The following is a 19343-nucleotide window of genomic DNA, read 5'->3' as shown; positions in this document are numbered from 1 at the left end:
CAGGCAGCTGTTCCCACAGGCTCCTCACACCGCCTGACCCCTGCCAGTCAGCAGAGAGGCGGCAGGGACTGTCTGTCGCTGAACATCCCTATGGTGTCCCAGGCTAGCCTGTCAGTGCACCCGGCTGCACCCTGGCTCCCCTCCCTGCTCAGGATCCACAGGACCCCAGCCTCAGCCTGGCGCTGGGGGCTTCCACATACCTCTTGGTGGGCTTTGCTGGAGTTGCTGTCAGCTTCTCAAATTCATCCTTCTCAGAGAACATCACCACGTTGTCTGCAGGGAAATGGGGAGGTTGGGGAGACAGGAGTTAGAATTGGCTCATGGCTCTGTGCTCAGCTCAACCCTGTTCTTCCTGTTGGGCAGAGCTGCCCAGTGTCTGCGTGGCACCACCCCGCGGTAAGCACAGCGTGGTTCAGCATGCGAGAGCAGAAGCAGAGAGTAGGCCGCTGCCGGGGACGCCCTCCACCCAGAGACGGGCACCACGCACATGGGTGTGGAAGCCCTGGTTCACAGACCTGGGGCCTCTTTCTTCTCCTCGTCCTTGCTCACTTGGGCCTCCACACTCTTCCCCGGGTGGCTGGTGCAACAGGCTGGGGAGAGAGGAGGGAGTGAGCAGCCAGGCTCTCCGACAGGGAGAGTTGACGGAGAGTCCAGGAGGCAGGGCACCGGCGCATGGGGGCCGTCACCTGGGGCAGAGGGCTTTGTCTTCAGGATGTAGAACATGATGATGAGGACGATGGCGATGGCCATGATGAAGATGGTGGACATTGCAATGATCAGGGCAGTGGCCAGGTGTCCTTGGCCTGAGAGTTCTGTGGGTGGAGAGAAGACATGAGTGACCCAGAGCTCAGGATTCCTGCTGCTGCTCTTCCCTCCAGGACTACGGCCCCTGGAAGCAATGTGCCTGCCCCTGGGATACTTTCAGGGAACCCTGAAATCTGAGGTACTTGCTTAGACTGAGAACCAAGTCCTCCGCGTTGGTTTTGGCTGCCAGACCAGGACTGCAGCCTGCCCTCAGACTGGCCTCTCCAGACTTCTCTGGGGTCATCTGGTTGTTCCTGGGGAGTTTGCTCTTGCTTCTACTACTTTGGGAACCTGAGGGCAGGGTTTGGTGTGGAGAGGAAGAAAGGCCAGTGAACAAGAGTGTCTGGAAGGCAGCACAGTTCAAGTCTGGGTATTTCCAAACAAAAGTCAGGATTCCTCTCTTCTTCCGAGCTTTCATCTGAGCACCACCTAACTCCAGGATCAGCTCTGGATTCCGGGTTTGGCTCCATCCTGCACCTCATGCAATTTCAACCTAAGTGTCATTTTAAGAGCTCCAGGGCACAGGTGGTGCCTGGGCGGGGCCACCTAGTCCACCTGCTCTGCTGCCTCCACCAGGCAGTCCCTCAGTCACCCTGGGGGATGTTGCTCACTTCCCAGGTTAATGTCGACCTTGGATTGCATAAAATGCCCTGAAGCTCGTTCTCATTCTCTAAAATAACCAAACAGGACTCTGATTCTCTTGAAGTAAGATCCAGATTTGCCACCACCCAAATAGACAGGAGACAAGCATCTGAAGCTCTCGGATCATCTCGGGGGAAGTAGTGCCAGAGCTGAAAACCCCGCATGTGGGTGCTGAGCCTCCCCTGTGGGTGCATCTGCAGGAAAACCAGCCTCCCAGCATCATCTGGGGAATACCTGTAATAGCATTTGCATGCCAGGTCTAGATGACATAAGTGTTTTAGTATTCTCCATGTTGTGAGCTCCTCGCCCCAGGGTCTGTGCAAATGAGATTCATATATCCTCGCCCAGCAGTCCTGCCTTTTGCTCTGTGTTAGCGTGTGAGAGGCCCAGTGATGAGGCTGACGAGCTGGGTGCTCTGAGGGATCTGGAAGGTACCTCATGGCTCACTGAGACCTGGACCCGAAACATGTTTCAATAACGGGCTGGCACTAAACCAGTGAGAGGGAAAGGCCAAGCCAGCTGGAGGGCTGACTCTGAGAGACATATTGAACTTTGGGGTCTTCCTCAATCCCTTCTTCCCTGGTTAGGGAGAATGAAATGTGCTTTCTGCAAGTGAATATTAAAGTGCCATGGTCAGCAGGTTTATATGAAAGCCAGTGATAGAACTGCTGTTGACTCCCAGCCAAACCAAAGCCCAGGATGCCTAGTCTCTCCTCCTGGCCCGGCTTGCAGCTGCCTGTGCTGCCCACCTGCCGCTCTGCCCCCGCCTTCATCACCAGCACCTCCCATCAGGCCCAGGACACCCATGGAGGGATCAACTCCGCTCCTTGCAGAGATAATGACTTCCTGCACGGGGTGAGGGGGGCACCTCGTCATTCAGTTACATTAGGGAGGTGAGACCAGGTGGGGAAGTGCACCATAATCATTACTCATAATCATTTCCTCTCTTCTTCCGAGCTTTCATCCAAGCACCACCTAACTCCAGGTGATCGATACCTGAGCAGCCTTCTCACCTTTGTGGGCATGCTGGAAGGGAGATAGGGTGCTGCTGCCCAAGGTGCCAGGGAAGTTGGCAGAAGCTCCTGAAGTGGCTCCCACACCTGCAAGGAAAAGAGAGTCCCTCAAATGATCCAGAGAAGCTCCACCTTCAAAAACGCTGCCACAGAGCTCGTGGGTCTGGATTCGCGATCATGAATGGGCTTGAGACAGTGATGGCTGAGGGAGCTAAATATTTGTATTTCTTAGAGTGTTTAATGAACCCTAAAGAGTCATTGTTATTGTTCTTTATTTTTTCGAGACAGAGTCTCGCTCTGTTGCCCAGATTGGAGTGCAGTGGCACAATCTTGGCTCACTGAAAGCTCCGCCTCCCGGGTTCACGCCATTCTCCTGTCTGTCTCCCGAGTAGCTGGGACTACAGGCGCCCGCCACGTTGCCCGGCTAATTTTTTTTTGTATTTTTAGTAGAGATGTGGTTTCACCATGTTAGCCAGGATGGTCTCGATCTCCTGACCTCGTAATCTGCCTGCCTCGGCATCCCAAAGTGCTGGGATTACAGGCGTGAGTCACTGCGCCTGGCCCGTTATTGTTTTTTAAATAAAAACATTCATGTGATAAGTCTGCTAAAACTAAACAGCATAGGTTGAGGAGTTTTGCAAGCCTCACCAACTCAATTTTCCTACGCATGGAGACAAAGTATATGAAATCCATAAAAACAAGCAACATAGAATGTGTATATGAAAGTATTATTAGGGTGATACAATACTTGACTAATTCCTTCAATTACATAGAGTAGGAATGTGTTAATACTTTTTCCAGTCATAAAAGTAATATATGCTTACTATTAAAAATCTAGAAAAGGGGACTGGACGCGGTGGCTCACGCCTGTAATCCCAGCACTTTGGGTTTGGATTGTTGTTCAGCATCAGTTTGAGAAAATAGCTTCTTGATTTATACATATAAATATTGTTGTGGGAAGGAGGCTGGTGATAAAAGCACATGAGATAGCTATCTCTATGTAGTATGGGTACAAGTTCTTCTTGTTAGAAGAACAAGAGGCGGCGGATCACGAGGTCAGGAGATCGAGACCATCCTGGCTAATACTGTGAAACCCTGTCTCTACTAAAAATACAAAAAATTAGCCAGGTGTGGTGGCAGGCCCCTGTAGTCCCAACTACTGGGGAGGCTGAGGCAGGAGAATGGCGTGAATCCAGGAGACGGAGCTTGCAGTAAGTGGAGATCGCGTCATTGTACTCCAGCCTGGGTGACACAATGAGACTCTGCCTTAAAAAAAAAAAAAAAAGTAGAAAAGGGGCCAGGCATAGTGGCTCATGCCTGTAATCCTAGCACTTTGGGAGGCCAAGGTGGGTGGATCACTTGAGGTCAGGAGTTCGAGACTAGCCTGGCCAACATGGTGAAACCGCATCTTTACTAAATACAAAAAATTAGCTGGGTATGGTGGCGCATGCCTGTAATCCCAGTTATTTAGGAAGCTGAGGTAGGAAAATCGCTTGAACCTGGGAGGCAGAGGTTGCAGTGAGCTGAGATCACACTACTGCACTCCAGCCTGGGCAACAAGAGTGAAACTCCGTCTCAAAAAAATAAAATAAAATAAAATAAAATAAAATAAAATAAAATAAAATCTGGAAAATAAGAACACGAGAAAGGAGGAAAAGAACTACCGATGGCCTCCTTGGCTAAGTTGACTTTTGCTGCATTTCTCCCTAGGATTTTCCTCAGACATGTTTTTCCATAGCTGTGACCAGTTTCAGAGCAAGGTGTGCTCTGCCTTCCCTTACAGCTATGCTTCCTAAAACTCCCCTTCTACGGAAAAAGTGTCACTTAGCGGGGATAGAATGGAAGCTGATTTTGCTCTCAGTCAAATCACTAAGAAACAACCATTCAGCCAAAACGAAACCATTCCACCACAGAACAGATCACGTCCTGTCCCAGACCTCCTACAACAAGACCAAGCTTCTTTTAGGCCAGACTTCAGTTTTGCAAATAATAAAAACCAACATGTTTCAAATGCATCTCCCACTCTCTCGCTTTTGTCTCTACCAGTTCTGGAGAAATCTGGGAAGTGCATTTGGTCTACAGAAAAGCACCCCGAGTCAAGGACAAGGCCAGCTGCTCTCCCCAAATCAAGGTACCTCCCCAGCCTGGCCCAGCCCAGAGGAATGGCCCAGCACTGCGCCTGGTCAGCCCATGCAGCAAGGCTTCCAGGAGAAGCAAGCTTCCTAGTTGGGCTGTTTTTTTGTTTTGTTTTGTTTGAGACAAGGAGGATCTCACTCTGTCACCCAGTCGGGAGTACCGTGGCATGATCTTGGCTCACTGCAGCCTCTGCCTCCTGGGCTCAAGTGATCCTCCCACCTCAGCCTCCTGAGAGGCTGGGAGTACAGGTGTGTGCCACCACACCTAAGTTTTGTATTTTTAGTAGAGAAAAATACACGTTTGTCAGGCTGGTCTTGAACTCCTAACCTCAAGTGATCCACCTGCCTCAGCCTCCCAAAGTGCTAGGATTACAGGTGGGAGCCTGTAATCCACACCTGGGCTGGCTGTTTTCTTTAGTAGGAAGTTCTCAGGAGAAATGCACACTCTTGTTCTGTGAGTGGGGGCAGCCCAGGAGCTAGTGACCAGCTGAGCTATCCACTCGTGTCTCCCCTAAATGGAGTGGGGCCACAGGAGAACGGGCTGGATGCTTCTCTATCCTCACACCTTATAAAGCAAATTGGCAGCTTGGCCAAGAAAACACTGGGCTTGGGAGGGACCAGGGCAGCTAAGAGTGCCTGGGACTGTCATAGGGTATGTAAGAAACGTCACCTGCCCACTGAGGGGCGAGTGATGTTTCCTTGTGTTTCTGGATGATGAATGGAAGATTTTTTCCTCCTGGGCCTCAAACTTATGACAAATCTTTGCTTTCTTAATTTAGCCTCTTACTTGGCCTCAGAACCCGTGTTCTTGTTCGGGAAAGAGCTGGCCAGGCACGGTGGCTCACGCCTGTAATCCCAGCACTTTGGAAGGCCGAGGTGGGAGGATCACCTAAGAGGAGTTTGAGACCAGCCTGGCCAACATGGTAAAAACCCATCTCTACTAAAAATACAAAAATTCGGGAGGCTGAGGCAGGAGAATGGCGTAAACCCGGGAGGCGGAGCTTGCAGTGAGTTGAGATCCGGCCACTGCACTCCAGCCCGGGCGACAAAGCGAGACTCCGTCTCAAAAAAAAAAAAAAAAAAAAAAAAAAAATAGCCGGGCCTGGGGGCAGGGGCCTGTAATCCCATCTACTGGGGAGGCTGAGGCAAGAGAATCACTGGAACCCGGGAGGCAGAGGTTGCAGTGAGTCGAGACCGCACCATTGCACTCCAGGCTGGGCAACAAGAGGGAAACTCCATCTCTAAATAAATAAATAAATAAATAAATAAATAAATAAATAAAAAACAGCTGGTGGAGAGGTGTGTGCCCCTGGCTGAAAACCACAAGCCCCTGTCAAACAACAGAGCATCCCCCTCACAGACCTTACTGAAGTTGCTCTGGAAGTCTCCAGCGTGATAAGGGGACTTCAGACTGTGTGCCCATTTCTGTTTGCTGGGAGGTAGCCTCCCACACTTCATCAGGTGAGTAAGCACAGGGGCATCATAGCATAGTTTCCAGCATGATCTAATTTCCTTTATAAGGGCAAACAGGACATTGAAAAGAAGCTGATCTATCTGTTCAGTAAGGCGCTCAAGGGAGCTTAAGATACACTGTCGGAGCAGAAGAACAGCCGTGGGCTGTGCTGTCTGTGAATGTTTGTCATCTTCGTCTCTTCTTGTCCCTTCCTGCCGGGGCTTGCAGCCTGCTTCAGGTGACAGGGTTGGGGATAGGGACACAAATATGCCCAGGCCTGTGGTCTAGAGTGGAGCGATAAACGCAGCCTAGTGAGCACACAGACACTTGTGGAATGCCTCTGCAGCCCTGCAGGGCTGGTTACGCAATGACGTCCCCAAACAATGCCTGCAGACATGACATCTGCCTGCACCCACAGGCACCCACCTGCCCTCGGCCGGCCGGCTGTGCCTCCATCCTGATCACCAGACGTTTCCCTCCCCAAACACCCCCAGCTGGCACCAACCAAACAGTCCCTGACTGTGCCGGGCTGCAGGTGTAGGCTGGGTGCTCCCTGGTGTGCAGGGATCCCTGAGTTGGTGAGAGAAATGCTTGCTCTGAGCACGTGTGCGCAGCCGAGGAGGTGGGGGCAAGGTGAGTGGGATGGTGGACCCTGACATTTCTCCAGAGCTCAGCCTCTCATGTCAGGACTGGAGCTGAAAGCCAGCATCCAGTCAGCCAGACCCCACAAGCCTCCTCAGGTTCCAAAGTTCCCAGGGCCACTAGAGCATCTGCAGGGAGACACTTCCCACGAGACCGGTCAGGAGAATCCCAGTTGCTAGATCGTTGCCCAAGGAGCAGGAGGACATGGGGATTTCAGACTTGCCCACAGGCCACCCAGGCCACCAAAGGGCAGCAGCTCACTTCCTGACATTGGGCCTCTTCCCTGTGCTCAGAGCTCGGCAACAAGGAATGGAGCTGCCCTTTCAGCAGAAGGGAGAGGGGCGAAGACCCTCAAATCACAAATAAAGGCAAGGGTGCGCTAGAATTTCCGGAGTGGCAGCCCCGTGGCCGACAGACCTGGAGGGAGTGTGCTTGTGGCAAAAAAGGAAAAGGATCAGCCCCGAGCACAGCTGTTTTATAAAAGCAACGCATGGCTTGTGTGGAAGCCAAAGGAGTGGACCTCACAGAAGTGGAGCAGCATAGAGGTGGGGAGGAGAGGCTGGTTAACACATACAAAAGTCCAGCCGGGCAGGAGCAGTTGTTCTGAGCTCTAGCACCCAGACTACAGCTGACAATAATGCACTGTATATTTCTCACAGCTACAAGAGAGGATTTGGAATGTTCCTTACACAAAGAAGTGATACATGTTTGAGGTCATGCATATCATAATTACCCTGACCAGATCATGACACTTTGTATACATGTATGGAAATTTCACTCGGCACCCCACACATATGCGCAATTATTATGTGTCAGTGGAAAGAACCAACATCTAGCTTACTTGGTCTGTTTTGTCCACAATTCAGTGCCTCTGCCCCTGGGCAAGACAGAAGGTGTGCTAAGACCAGAGGGGATGTCAAACGGGAGGTGGTGGGCCTTGCCATCCCTGGCTGCAGGGCTGACCTCATGAGGGTGAGGTCAGCCCCCCGCACACATCTGTCACCTCTGCTTGCTGCCACTGTCACTACACATACAACCTACAAGAACAGGTGGGCAGATCCGGTCCCAAAGTGCCAACCTTGGGTAGCACTGGGTGTGGTTTGAGGACAGCTAATGAAGGCACCTGCAGAGCTTGAAGCAGGGGCTGGGTAATAAGCCCTGGGTTGTTCTGCTGTTTTTCAGGAGAGTCAGAAAAATCGCCATGGGAAACAAGCACCTACTTCGCATTACCCCTAAACGCTTGAAAAAATCCATCCTAGAATCATGCAAGTATGCATTTTGATATTATTAGCATACCAGCATCCTGTTGAATGCACGTGATGTCTAAAAGAGGTTTGGGCAAAACCCAGCATATTAAAAGGAAAAGAGAGCGGCCTGGGCTAATCCTCTTCCACTCCTTCTGCTGTCACCAGCTGCGGGTCCACAGACAAACCCTCGAGCCTTGCAGGGTGGTGGGTGGGGCTGGGCAGGGTGGGGCGCGAGCAGGCCCAGGGGCCTGGGCTGGAGATGCAGCCCTGGTGCAGCCCCCAGGACAGGCACTGGCACCCCCTGCACCTGCATGCAGGTTCTCCTGGGCCAGGGTCTATGCCTGTCTACTGAGGATTAACTCCTCACTAACCAAATATACAGTGTCTGGAGGTTCCCCCCGTTCCACTGTGTGCTGTGTGTTTCGGTTCATCTGCCTCTTGGGATGCCTGTTAAGTGGAAGGTGCTCCAGGTGGGTTTCTGTTGGGTGGCCAACTGCGGGTCCATCTCCCCTCGTACACTTCCATGTGCACCCGAGTTTTGAATAAGCAAAGCTGGGTTGTTTAATAAAAGCTGGTATGAACTGCAGTCCCAGAAAACAGGCAAAAATGTCCATACAAGGACTGTATTAAAGTGAAAATGAGGCCAGGCCAGGTGGCTCATGCCTGTAATCCCACCACTTTGGGAGGCTGAGGCAGGCGGATCACGAGGTCGGGAGATCAAGACCATTCTGGCCAACGTGGTGAAACCCCGTCTCTACTACAAATGCAAAAAAAAATTAGCCGGGGGTGGTGGCACACACCTGTAGTCCCAGCTACTCAGGAGGCTGAGGCAGGAGAATTGCTTGAACCCAGGAGGCGGAGGTTGCAGTGAGCCGGTATCACACCACTGCACTCCAGCCCGGGTGACAGAGCAAGAATCTGTCTCAAAAAAATAAATAAATAAATAAACAAAGTGAAAATGAGCGGGGACTGGTTCTGCCTAGCTCGCCGTGGAGTTCGAGGCAGCGGTGACTCCGGGAAGGGTCCTGCCAGGCACTGTGTTCCCCTTCCCCAGGAAGGCTCAGTGAGCCAGAAGCACATGGCCGGAGGGAGCTACGCCTCCATTCACAGCCACCATAGCTCATATGGGGGCCTTTGAGGTCTGTTAATCCACACAATTTAGCATCTCACCAGTATGCATTAGAGGCTGGCTGGGATTCTCTGCAGAGGGTAAAAGATTGCATTTTTAGGAATGATCTGTTTATTGATTCTTACGGCTGTCAACAAGGGGTCCCAGACTGTGGCACTGGCTGTGTACCCCCTAGTGGCAGATTCTGAACTGTGGGCAGACTCAGCAGAGACTCCCTAGATGCTCAAAGTGGGATTCCCTGGGAACCTGCTAGAAATGCTGAGTCTCGGGCCCACTGGGACCCGCTGTGTCAGAATCCATTGCTCAGCGGGTCCCTGGAGATGTGTGCGCAGTCAGGTCTGAGAGAGGCTCTGTGCCAGGAGCAGCGGAACGCTGGTGTCTGGGAGGCTGGGAAGCCCGCGTCACACCTGAGGGGCAGTGCTTGCTGTTTCGCATCACAGAAGGGCACCCAGGCACGAGAGATGGAAACCATGGAGTACGCAGAGTAGCAGAGATTTCTCCAAAAGGCCAGCGTGCTCTGGCTTTGCCTCAGGGGCCTTCATCCCCGATGATAAGGAAACAGCTGCGAGGCTATTGCATTCTTAACCCGCTGACCGCTATTTATTTATTTGTTTATTTATTTAGAGACAGAGTTTCGCTCTTGTTGCCCAGGCTGGAGTGCAATGGCGCAATCTCAGTTCACCGCAACTTCCACCTCCCAGGTTCAAGCGATTCTCCTCCTCAACCTCCTGAGTAGCTGGGATGACAGGCATGCGCCATGATGCCCAGTTAATTTTGTATTTTTAGTAGAGACGGGGTTTCTCCATGTTGGTCAGGCTGATCTTGAAGTCCCGACCTCAGGTGATCCACCCACCTAGGCCTCCCAAGGTGCTGGGATTTCAGGGGTGAGCCACTGCACCCGACCCTGACCATTCTTTCTAGGGAGGGATTTCTGTTGCCCAGTGTCCCAGGCCCTGGGGCGCCCTCTCGGGTCTGAACCGTAGCCAGGCCAGAACCGGCAGTGTAGGTCGACGAGGCTCCATGGTGCACCCGCCCTCTCTCCGCACTAGGAAGCTGCCTCATGGGGAGGCCTTCTGCCCAGTGGTTCCCAGCACCCTGAGTGCCTAGCTGACTTCCCAGCCCTGGATCTCCGCCTGGAGCTTCAGGCCATCTCTGGGTTAGCTATCTCGGTCTGGATGTCCCACAGTCGCCTCAAATTCCACACACACAGCCTCCATCTTCCCTCCACCTCCCCACTAAGCACCCTCTTGCCCTTGCCCTCCGCAGCTGAGCAAGTGGCACCATGTCCACATGGCCAGTCATGGAGACACCTGAGTGTCCTCTTCTGAATCTCTTTCCCCTTCTGTGTGCCGTCCGCACCCCTGGAGCCATGCTGCCTGCTGGGCTGGGATACTTCATCTCTGGTCAGTGCCCGGCGCCTGGCCCTGGAGTGGGCACTCCACATGCATCGCCCATGCCATCACACCTCTCCTCCCAACAGTCATGTCCCCAGTTTGCAGATGAGGAAACTTTCCCAGGGGTGATCACTTGTAATGAAACCCAAGCCTGATGCTGGACCCTATCTTCCTCTCTATTATGCCAGGGCAACGTGTTGACCTCCCTGCCCGCACTGTCATTACAACACAGATCCATTTATGCAGGATGGTGCAGGGAAAACAGAAAACCAGAAAGCTCTGGTCGCCCCAAGTATGTCTTGCTCTTTAATTTAACTGAAAAATAACCGAAGGCCTTTTCATCTCTTCATCTCTTTTCGCCGGGCTCCAGGGCTCCATAGTATTGCAGTCACTGAGTACAGGCTCAGAGCTGGGGGTGAGTATGTTCTAATCCAAGGTGACAACCAACCCACAGCCAGGACTGATCTGCAATCTGATGTCTGTCCTCTTTGGTTTCCCTCTTGTTACTTGGCAACCCCAGAAACTGGAATGATTTTATTCCATTGTAAGGGAAAGTATACGTTGCTTTTTCATTTCTCCTCAGGATTATTTGAGGGCTGCATCACATTAATTAACACCCTGGGGCACTCACGGTGTGCTTCTGGGTGGATATGGCGGGCAAAACTGCACCTGAGCCACACAGCAGCCTGGGCAGTGGGCACCACTGGGAGCTGCCCCGGGCAGGAGAGGACGTGGAGGCTCCGGGAGGTGAGATAATTCGTTTAACTCAGGCAGTGAAGTTCCAGAGCAGGTTCATAACCTACGCTAGTGGTTCCCAAACTTGCTAAAAATGTACATTCTCTGGTTCATCCAGACCTGATGAATCGGGGGTGGGCCCAGCAACTGGAGTCATAAGAAACCCCCCTGGTGCTCCCCTGAGAATCACCCCCCTGAAATCCTCTGCTTCACAGAGATGCAGAGAAGCCGCCATCTCTTTTAGGATAGGAGGTGACTGCACTGCACAGGTGCCTCCGCGTGGGGTTCAAGCCCAGGAGGTGTGGGGGAGCGCTGTGGGCACTCCTAGGCTGGGGAGACCCTGGCACTGACCTGGGCTCACTCCTGGCTGGTGCCTCCCCTGCAGCTGCGACCCATTGTCTGCTGCAGCTCTCCCAGGTGTGTGTCATCCTCAGCCAGGGGCCCTTGGCAAGTCTGACTGTGGTTTGCATAATCCACCATTTATTGCTGCAGAGTACCAAGGATGTGAATTTCGTTTGGCGAGGGCCCAGTTAAATCAAGAAAACGGAGGGGAGGAAGAGGTGCTCTTGACCACAACCGCGGGTTTGAGGAAGACAGGGCCTACTGGACCTGGGCAGCCAGTTGGCAATTTCGGACTCCTGATGAAATGTTTCCTGAATCTCTGGCTGTCCAGGGTGAGGCTGCTGACGACGGTCCTGTGTGTGGGTCCCAGTGACTCCACGGGGGTTTCTAGCTCTGATGTTTTTGCTGACTGCTGGGCAGGTGCCCGGGGTAAAAAGATCTCTGGATTGAGACCAGTGCAGGCCCAGAGGTGGAGGGCATCATTCTGTTTGACATTCACACTGAGGCCCCGACCCAGGCAGGGCTCCATCCACCCCAAGGCCTAGCTGGCCGCATCTCCCCATTTCCCAGATGGGCAAGCTGAGGCCTGGGGCCTTGCCCAAGGGGCCTCTCACGAGAACACAGCAGGACTGTCCATTTCTCTGCTGATCTCCCTCAGGGCTGGATTCTAAGGCCCTACCCCAAGGCCTTCCTGGGAGCCGGCTTTCTGTTAAGCAGGCAAGGGCTGGAGGTGGGAGTGGGGTGCGCTCGTCTTTAAAATCTTCAGGACTCAGGGGACTTTGCTTGCTTTCCACATGTGACAGACCTCATTGCTGGACTTAGAGAGGCGCCCCTGCCGTGACTCGAGTCTATTCTGGCTGCCACATTGGACACTGAAGGCTGTGCTGTGTCAGCGCTCTCCAACAGAAGGGCCCCTGAGGAGGGCTGCTGCTCTCCCGGGTTCCACAGGCAAAGATGCTTTTCCGAATAGGTAGGGCGTGTCTGACATCTTTCCAGACCGGTTCTTCATCCCAGAATGACGTGGCCTTGAGTCAGCCTAGATCCTCACAGAGGACATGTGGGCCATGGCAGCTGGCTCCACCATGGGTCAGGCTGGCAGCTGAGCTGCGGCCTCCTCTCATTTGTGAATTAATTAGCATACGGCTGGCCAGGAAAAGGGCTTTGAAGATAAGCAAACCCATTGGTGCAGGGCTCATGCACTTCAGTGATTTGGAAGGGACAGAATGGCTCTCCCTGCAGCACAGCCCACAGCACAGAACCCTCCTCCTGGCTTGACCAGAAGGAGGGAGGAGATGCTGCACCCCATTCCTGCTCCTCCCCTTCCTTCCAGCGTGGTAAGATGCAGGCCCTCTTTCTTCTCCTGGAGAACATTATTATGAGACATGGGGGTAGTGGGGCCTTACGGAGAGCAAAGAGAGGCAGAGTCCCAGGGTCAGCTGCTCCTCCACCCTTGAAGGAGCCGGAGGGTGGCAAGTGCTCCTGCAGCCCGGGACCAGACACCCAGCTTCCTCCCAGCTGCCTGTCCTACCTGCCTTCGTCTCTCCCAGACCACACATCCAAGAGTCCACCCAGCACATTCCTCTGAGGCAGGTACCTGGCCCTTCCTCATAAACAGATGCCCATGAAAGCCAGACTGAAAGGAGAACAGGAAAGAAACACCCCAAGGCAGGATTATAAACTCCTGAGACTGTTAACATGTGCTTTGTGGAATCTGTTTCATTAATTGTGATCACATTTATATTTTCCTTGGCCTCACTATCACCTAGCACTTCGTAGTACTTTGCAAAATAGTAGTACTTCGCCTCTGTGATCCCCTTGGTTTTTACAATAACCATGTGAGATTGGTAGGTCAGATGTTAGTACCCCCACATTACAGATGAGAAAACCGAGGCTCATGGAGGTTAAGTGACATGTCAGGTAGCTGGTGGCCAACCTGCACTAGAACCTCAGCCTCTGACTCAAGGCTCAGCTGTGGCAAACCTCCCTGCCTTCACAGACCTGTCTAGACAGGCCACAGGGACACTTTCACTAATGCTGTTACTGTGATTCACCTTGTCCAGGTGCTAGGATCGGCTCCTTCCTACACCCTCTCTAGTGAAAGAGACCCATGCTGAACAAATACCATGCTGGTGGAAGGACAAAGACACTCACATTCCTTGGTGTTGGGGGGCGCCAGGAGGCAGGAGTAGCAGACCATGCCGTAGATGTTCCTGGGTCTGTTCTCCAGCATGTAGTAGCTATGGGGGAGAGACAAGACAAAACAGAGACAGGTGAGCTGGACAGCACACAGGCAGGGACTGGCGCAGAGAGCACGGCGGCCAGTCTGCAGGCCCACGATCCAAGTTGGGCATGAGGCCACGTCCAGTCAGCTGCCTGCTCTGACCACTCAGTTTCCTTGGGGTTTCAGCCTGTATTAAAATGGAGCATTCTTTTAACAGTATTGAGCCACCAGTGTGGGCCTTTCTTTTAATCTCAGCCCCTTTCTGGTTCCTCTCTCTGGTGGCTGTGTTTAGTGTGTGTGCCATCACCATCATCCGCCAGAAATATCCCTGTGCCCCCACACGTAGGCCCTGCTTAGCCCCCCAGGGGTCACACCAACCAAGGCCAGACCCTCCTGGAGGAGGGACACGCCCTGTGTGGGCGCCCTCCCCAGAGCCTGCAGCCTGCTGGGATTACGGGCGTCAGTGTGCCTCTGGGACACGTGGAACTCCCAGGCCATCTGCATTGCTGCTGAATGCCACCAGAGTGCAGCTGCAGGAGACAGACGGTTGTACTGTCCAGAGAGGTCAATGCAGGTGGCCCTCATGACAGCCGGCAACACAACCAGGTTGCAAGTGCCTCCTCCTCAGGAAGCACTTTACAGAAGACAGCCTTGGAAGAGCAAGCCTTTACGCTGGGGTTGCACATACAGCGCAAGGAACAAACCATTCACAGTAGCTCCGTTTGAAGTCCTTCAGCTCCCAGTGACGTCCATTTTGTCTTTCAGCTCCCCGATGTCACAGCGCCAGCCCCGTGGCTATATGACGGCTCAGGTCCTGCTCTTGGGGTCTGCCCTGTGCCTGTGCTCCCTGCAGCTGCCCCACTCCCAGGCACAGCCTCTGCTGGCACCACCCTCTCCTTGGGGCTCCCAGCTCGGGCGCCCTCCCTCTGCAGGCTATGGCTCCTACCCTAGCCTGGGCCCATTTTCCATAAACAAATGCTCAGCGGAGAGTGTGGAGCCATTTGTCACACGGTGAGAAGCTGATTAAATAACATGAGTGGCGCCAACGCTTTCCCTATTGCGATTCAAGAGCTGGGATGAGAAGGAATATTTCCATGGCTGTTTTCTAATCTCTTATTTATTAGCCAGGCCCCATAGAGGCCCCTGCTGATGGTAGTGCTAAGCAGCAACCTGGCGCGGGGGTCTGTGGGCTCCTGCCTTCCTGAGCCTGGACTGTTACCAGTAATGTTAGGACCATAATTGCCTGCTCTCCCTCAAAGCCCTTTATCCTCAGATCCCTGTGTATCTTGTAAACATTAATTAACCAATCTCAAAACACCTCCCAGAGAAGCCACGGCAGCCAGTTTTACAGCTAAGCCTCTCGCAAATCTACCTTCTGCCCTCCAGAAGCCACCTCTTTCTATGAGGCAGGCCAAGGCACGTGTCTGCCACCTGGCCTTGTGAGCTCACGGGCATGTGGGCTAGACCGGGTCCACCTGCAGCTTTCTAATGTCCCCAGCCCAAGCTGACACTTCTGAGAAACATCTCGGGCTCCTAGGCGGCCCCCTACTCCCCATCTCACCTCCTCTGTGCCCCACCTCCTCGTCCCTTGCCTCCTCCACTTTTTCTCACTCTGCCTCCAGGCATTCTCTCTCCCACCTAGGGGGACTGGCCCTGCTCCTGGACTAGGAGGCCCTCCAGGGCAAGCCTTGTTCACACCTGTATTTCTTTGGACCTTGTGCTAGGCACTGAAGAAGGATGGTTCTCTGTAGACATTGGCTGAATGAATGAATGACACCAAGTTCTTCTCTGTGGAACTTCGATGCTGAGGTGGGCAGAGGCCCCCAAAGGCCTTTCTGCCCATCCTGGTTCATACCCCAGGCGCCGGGCTTGGTCTCTGTTATGGGGGAAGCTCCACGGCCACATGGTGGGTGAGGAACACCCGGCTGTAGGATGGGTGCCCACTGGGGCCACTACATTCTGAGCATGGGGAGGGTGGTGGCTCTGTCCCACAACTGCGTCTTTGGCTTGTCCTGGGCACCCAGGCACCTTCTGTCACAGGCTGGCCACCCTCATCCGTGGGGGTCATGTGCATGGGTCCAGCTATGCAACCTATCAAGTCACTCAGTTAAGGAATATTGAAAGGTAATAAACTTTTTTTTTTTTTTTTTTCCTGAGACAGAGTCTCCCTCTGTTGCCCAGGCTGGAATGCAAAGGAGCAATCTTGGCTCACTGCAACTTCCGCCTCCCAGGTGCAAACAATTCTCCTGCCTCAGCCTCCCAAGTAGCTGGGATTACAGGCATGCACCATGACGCCTGGCTAATTTTTGTATTTTTAGTAGAGACGGGGTTTCACCAGTTGGCCAGGCTGGTCTCGAACTCCTGACCTCAAGTGATCCACCTGCCTTGGCCTCCCAAAGCATTGGAATTACAGGCCTGAGCCACCGTGCCTGGCCGGTGATAAACTTTTAAAAACACATTGGCTCCAAGAGGCTGTTATGAAACTGTGCTTCCTCACCCCGTGAGTGTTTAGTGCCTCCTGAAAAGAAGCCACTGTTTTCTAGCACGTGCTGCTGCACACAACATTTCTAAATGTTAGGTTCTCTCCGTGGGACTAGCCTAAACTCCGCACAGTGTGGCTTACACCTGGGTCTGTCATCCTGGGCTGCACAGCAACCAAGAACATGTGCCTGTCTTTTTCTGCCTGAGCTTGTCACCAACCCAAAATCAGGTGTTCATTTAGGGATCTCTGGCCCAGCTACAGAGTGTCCGGTCCCTTTGTCTTTCTGGAAAGGTCTAATTTCCTACATTTTGATCCATATCTGGCTTTCTCCCTAGGTCCCCCGACCCCTGTTCTACATGGGTTGATTAAGGTGTACAGCCCAGGACAAGAGTCAGTTTAAATGGGTCCCCTAGGAGCTGTTGTTTAGGGATGGACTTTCTCTCAGTCAATAGATACAGATTTTCCCAGAGAGTTCCTTTCTTCAGAACTCTCATGCCTGTAAGGGACGCCGCAGGTTCCCAGATGTTCATTCTCCTCCAACCATGTTGGTGTGCAGAACCAGTGCAGAGCCGCTGTGTCCTGCCCCCTGCCCCTGCCATCCAGAACCGCGGGCTGGCGAATCCTCCGGGGTGAGAAGGCGCCCTGGAGAGGTGGAGAAACGTAACCTCTCTCCCGCTTTCCTCCTGTTTTGGTTCCCAGGTCCTTCCACACAACCTCTCCCAACAGGAAAGCCTCGGGTGCTGCTCATTGTTCAGCGAGTGTCCTGGCCACACAGCCGGGAGGGCGGAGCATCAGGAGGAGTACCTGCCAAACCACAGGCAGGGGCTGGGGCCCAGGACACACTGGGACGAGGCAATTCGCATCCGTAGCCTGACAGCCACTCGGATTCAGGAATGAACGCAGCCTTTCATGGAGCTAGTCACACCGGTCTGCCAAGACTCCTGTGATCCTCCTCTGTGACACAGCATGACAGCTTCACAAGAGGAAGTGGGGCCTCCAGGGTCCTACTGTGGGGAAGCCTTGTCTGCAGTAGAGGGGGCGGCATGAGCCCCTGAGAGGAGCTGGGATTCGGAGGCAAGGCGGGGGCTTTCAATTTTGGTGGCGTTGGGACTGGCAGTGATGATTTGAGCAGACGCAGCACATCGTGGAGCCAACCTGGAAACTGTTCCCACTGTCTACACCCCTGTGGAGCAGAGCGAAGGCACTCTGAGGCGCGTGCTGAGGGTGTCTCTGCACTGGGTCCTTTGCCTGCCCAGCAAGTGTGCTGGGCCTTGCTATGTCCTGGGTGCTGAGGGTGGTGTGGACTGAGCAGGTCACTGTACCACAGAGCAGGGCAGGAGGCATCAAGATTCCAGCACTGGAAAGAATGTTAAAAGCCCAGAGAACATCCTGCTCACTAATTCTGCAGATGGCCGTCCACATTCACCTGAATCCTTCTAGAGGCAGGGAGCTCACCACCCTTCCAATGTCCAACTTCTTTAGACATTATACACTTTCTGGTAAATGTATCAGAACCAAGCACATTGTCTTCAGGCCACAGAGTCAGCCCTGGCCTTCGAGTACTGATGGACACCTTCTCGGATCTGAACCGTAGCCAGGCCAGAGCCAGCAGCACAGATCAGTGAGGTTCTGTGGTGCACCCACCCTCTCCCTGCAGTGGGAATTTGCCTCCTGGGGAACTCTTCTACCATAGCTGCTCCCAGCACCCTGAGTGAGTAGCTGACTTCCCAGCTCTGGATTTCCGCCTGGAGCTTCAGGCCGTCTCTGGGTTAGCTATCTAGGTCTGGATGCCCCACAGTCCCCTCAAATTCCACACACAGCCTCTATCCTCCCTCCACCTCCCCACCAAGCACCCTCTTGCTCCTGTCTTCTGCAGCTGATCAAGTGGCACTGTTTCCACATGGCCAGTCACAGAGACACCTGAGTGTCCTCTTCTGAATCTCTTTCCCCTTCTGTGTGCCGTCTGCACCCCGGTCAGTGCTCTCTTTCAGGGGACTCTCAGATTCTTCCTCTCCTCTACCCGCGACGCCTCTGCTGCAGCCCTCTCCCTGCCCACAGCACCCCTGGTCCTGGGGCTCCAGGCTTTCCCTGCTCAGCCATGTCCCTCGCTGCTGCCAGGAGGACGTCCTGCTGTGTCCTACCTGGCTCAGCAGTCTGTGTGTTGACCTGCATCGGCTTCAAGCTGAAGGCTCAAGTCCTCAGCGGTGGTTTCCAGAGCCTGGTTTCATCTGGTCCCTGCCCTCCTCCCCAGCTTGTCCACACCCCCAGGTGTGCAACTCTTGCTCTGGCCACAGGGACCCAATCAGAGTCCCAGGCGCTGCCCAGCTGCTCAGCCCTCTGAGCTCTGGCGTCAGCATCTCCACTTGCAGGCCTCTGTCCTATTTCTTAGCCTAACTCATCCAGGTATCACCTTCACAAATCTCCCAAGGCCCCTGCTGACACTACCTCCCCAGCCATGAGGTGAGAAGTCCTTCTGCAACTCCTAAGACACTCTGAGTGTGCCTTATGCACTGAGTTGTGGTCATCTCCCCCGTCCTCACCGGCCTCATCACTGCCGCCACCTCTCCCACCTGTACCAGCTGTACCAAGGACACCATCACTGCTTTTATTTTTAGTCTCTATTTGTAGCCCTTGCAAAGCATTCTGCGTTGTGGCCACTAGGGGGAGGAAGCAGCAATAGCCGTGGCTCAGGATTTTCTGGGGATTGAGTATATTTTCCTGGTCCCTGGCAGAACTTGCTGAGATGTCCTGCCTGGATAAAGGAAGATTTTCTTTCTCTCTTTCAGGCTAATTGCATTTTCAGTCTTTTTTTTTGAAAACTTCTGATGCAGAATCATTTTGGTGGGATTATAGTATCATATGACTCAAATATTTTTATTGATAGCGTCCCCACAGTGTTCCCAGAATACTAAAAATACTGCTTTTGTATGAAATTTTAGTTTTCTTTTTCCCAGAGTGTTTCACATGTGTTACTGCACTGCAAGTATTCAAGCAATTTGCTTCCTTTTGGTGGTCAGAAGATATTATGATGGTTAATGGCCACTTAGGAGACACAGAGGCAGAGCCTGATGGGCTGCCTGCCCACCGGAGGGGCCAGGACGCTC

General features: G+C 53.3%; 1 protein-coding gene across 4 annotated transcripts in view; it reads right to left on the bottom strand.

Annotated features, from left to right (window-relative positions):
- The window catches only part of EDAR (ectodysplasin A receptor), a 93532-nt gene that overhangs the window by 14210 nt on the left and 59979 nt on the right, over positions 1-19343 (bottom strand). For 3 of the 4 annotated variants that reach the window (XM_017859936.1, XM_017859938.1, XM_017859937.1), the window contains 4 exons: positions 13688-13773; positions 2460-2546; positions 516-812; positions 201-273 (listed from right to left, as the gene is read on the bottom strand). In XM_017859936.1, coding sequence (XP_017715425.1) covers positions 201-273; positions 516-812; positions 2460-2546; positions 13688-13773 — 543 coding nt within the window. The remainder of the gene's footprint in view (positions 1-200; positions 274-515; positions 813-2459; positions 2547-13687; positions 13774-19343) is intronic. The other variant, XM_017859940.1, reaches the window with a different exon arrangement.

The sequence above is a fragment of the Rhinopithecus bieti genome, unplaced genomic scaffold, assembly GCF_001698545.2.
Source record: "Rhinopithecus bieti isolate Rb0 unplaced genomic scaffold, ASM169854v2 scaffold_53274, whole genome shotgun sequence".
Lineage (NCBI taxonomy): Eukaryota > Metazoa > Chordata > Mammalia > Primates > Cercopithecidae > Rhinopithecus > Rhinopithecus bieti.
Note: the sequence above shows the minus strand (reverse complement) of the source record. Positions and strands in the feature narration are given on the sequence as shown.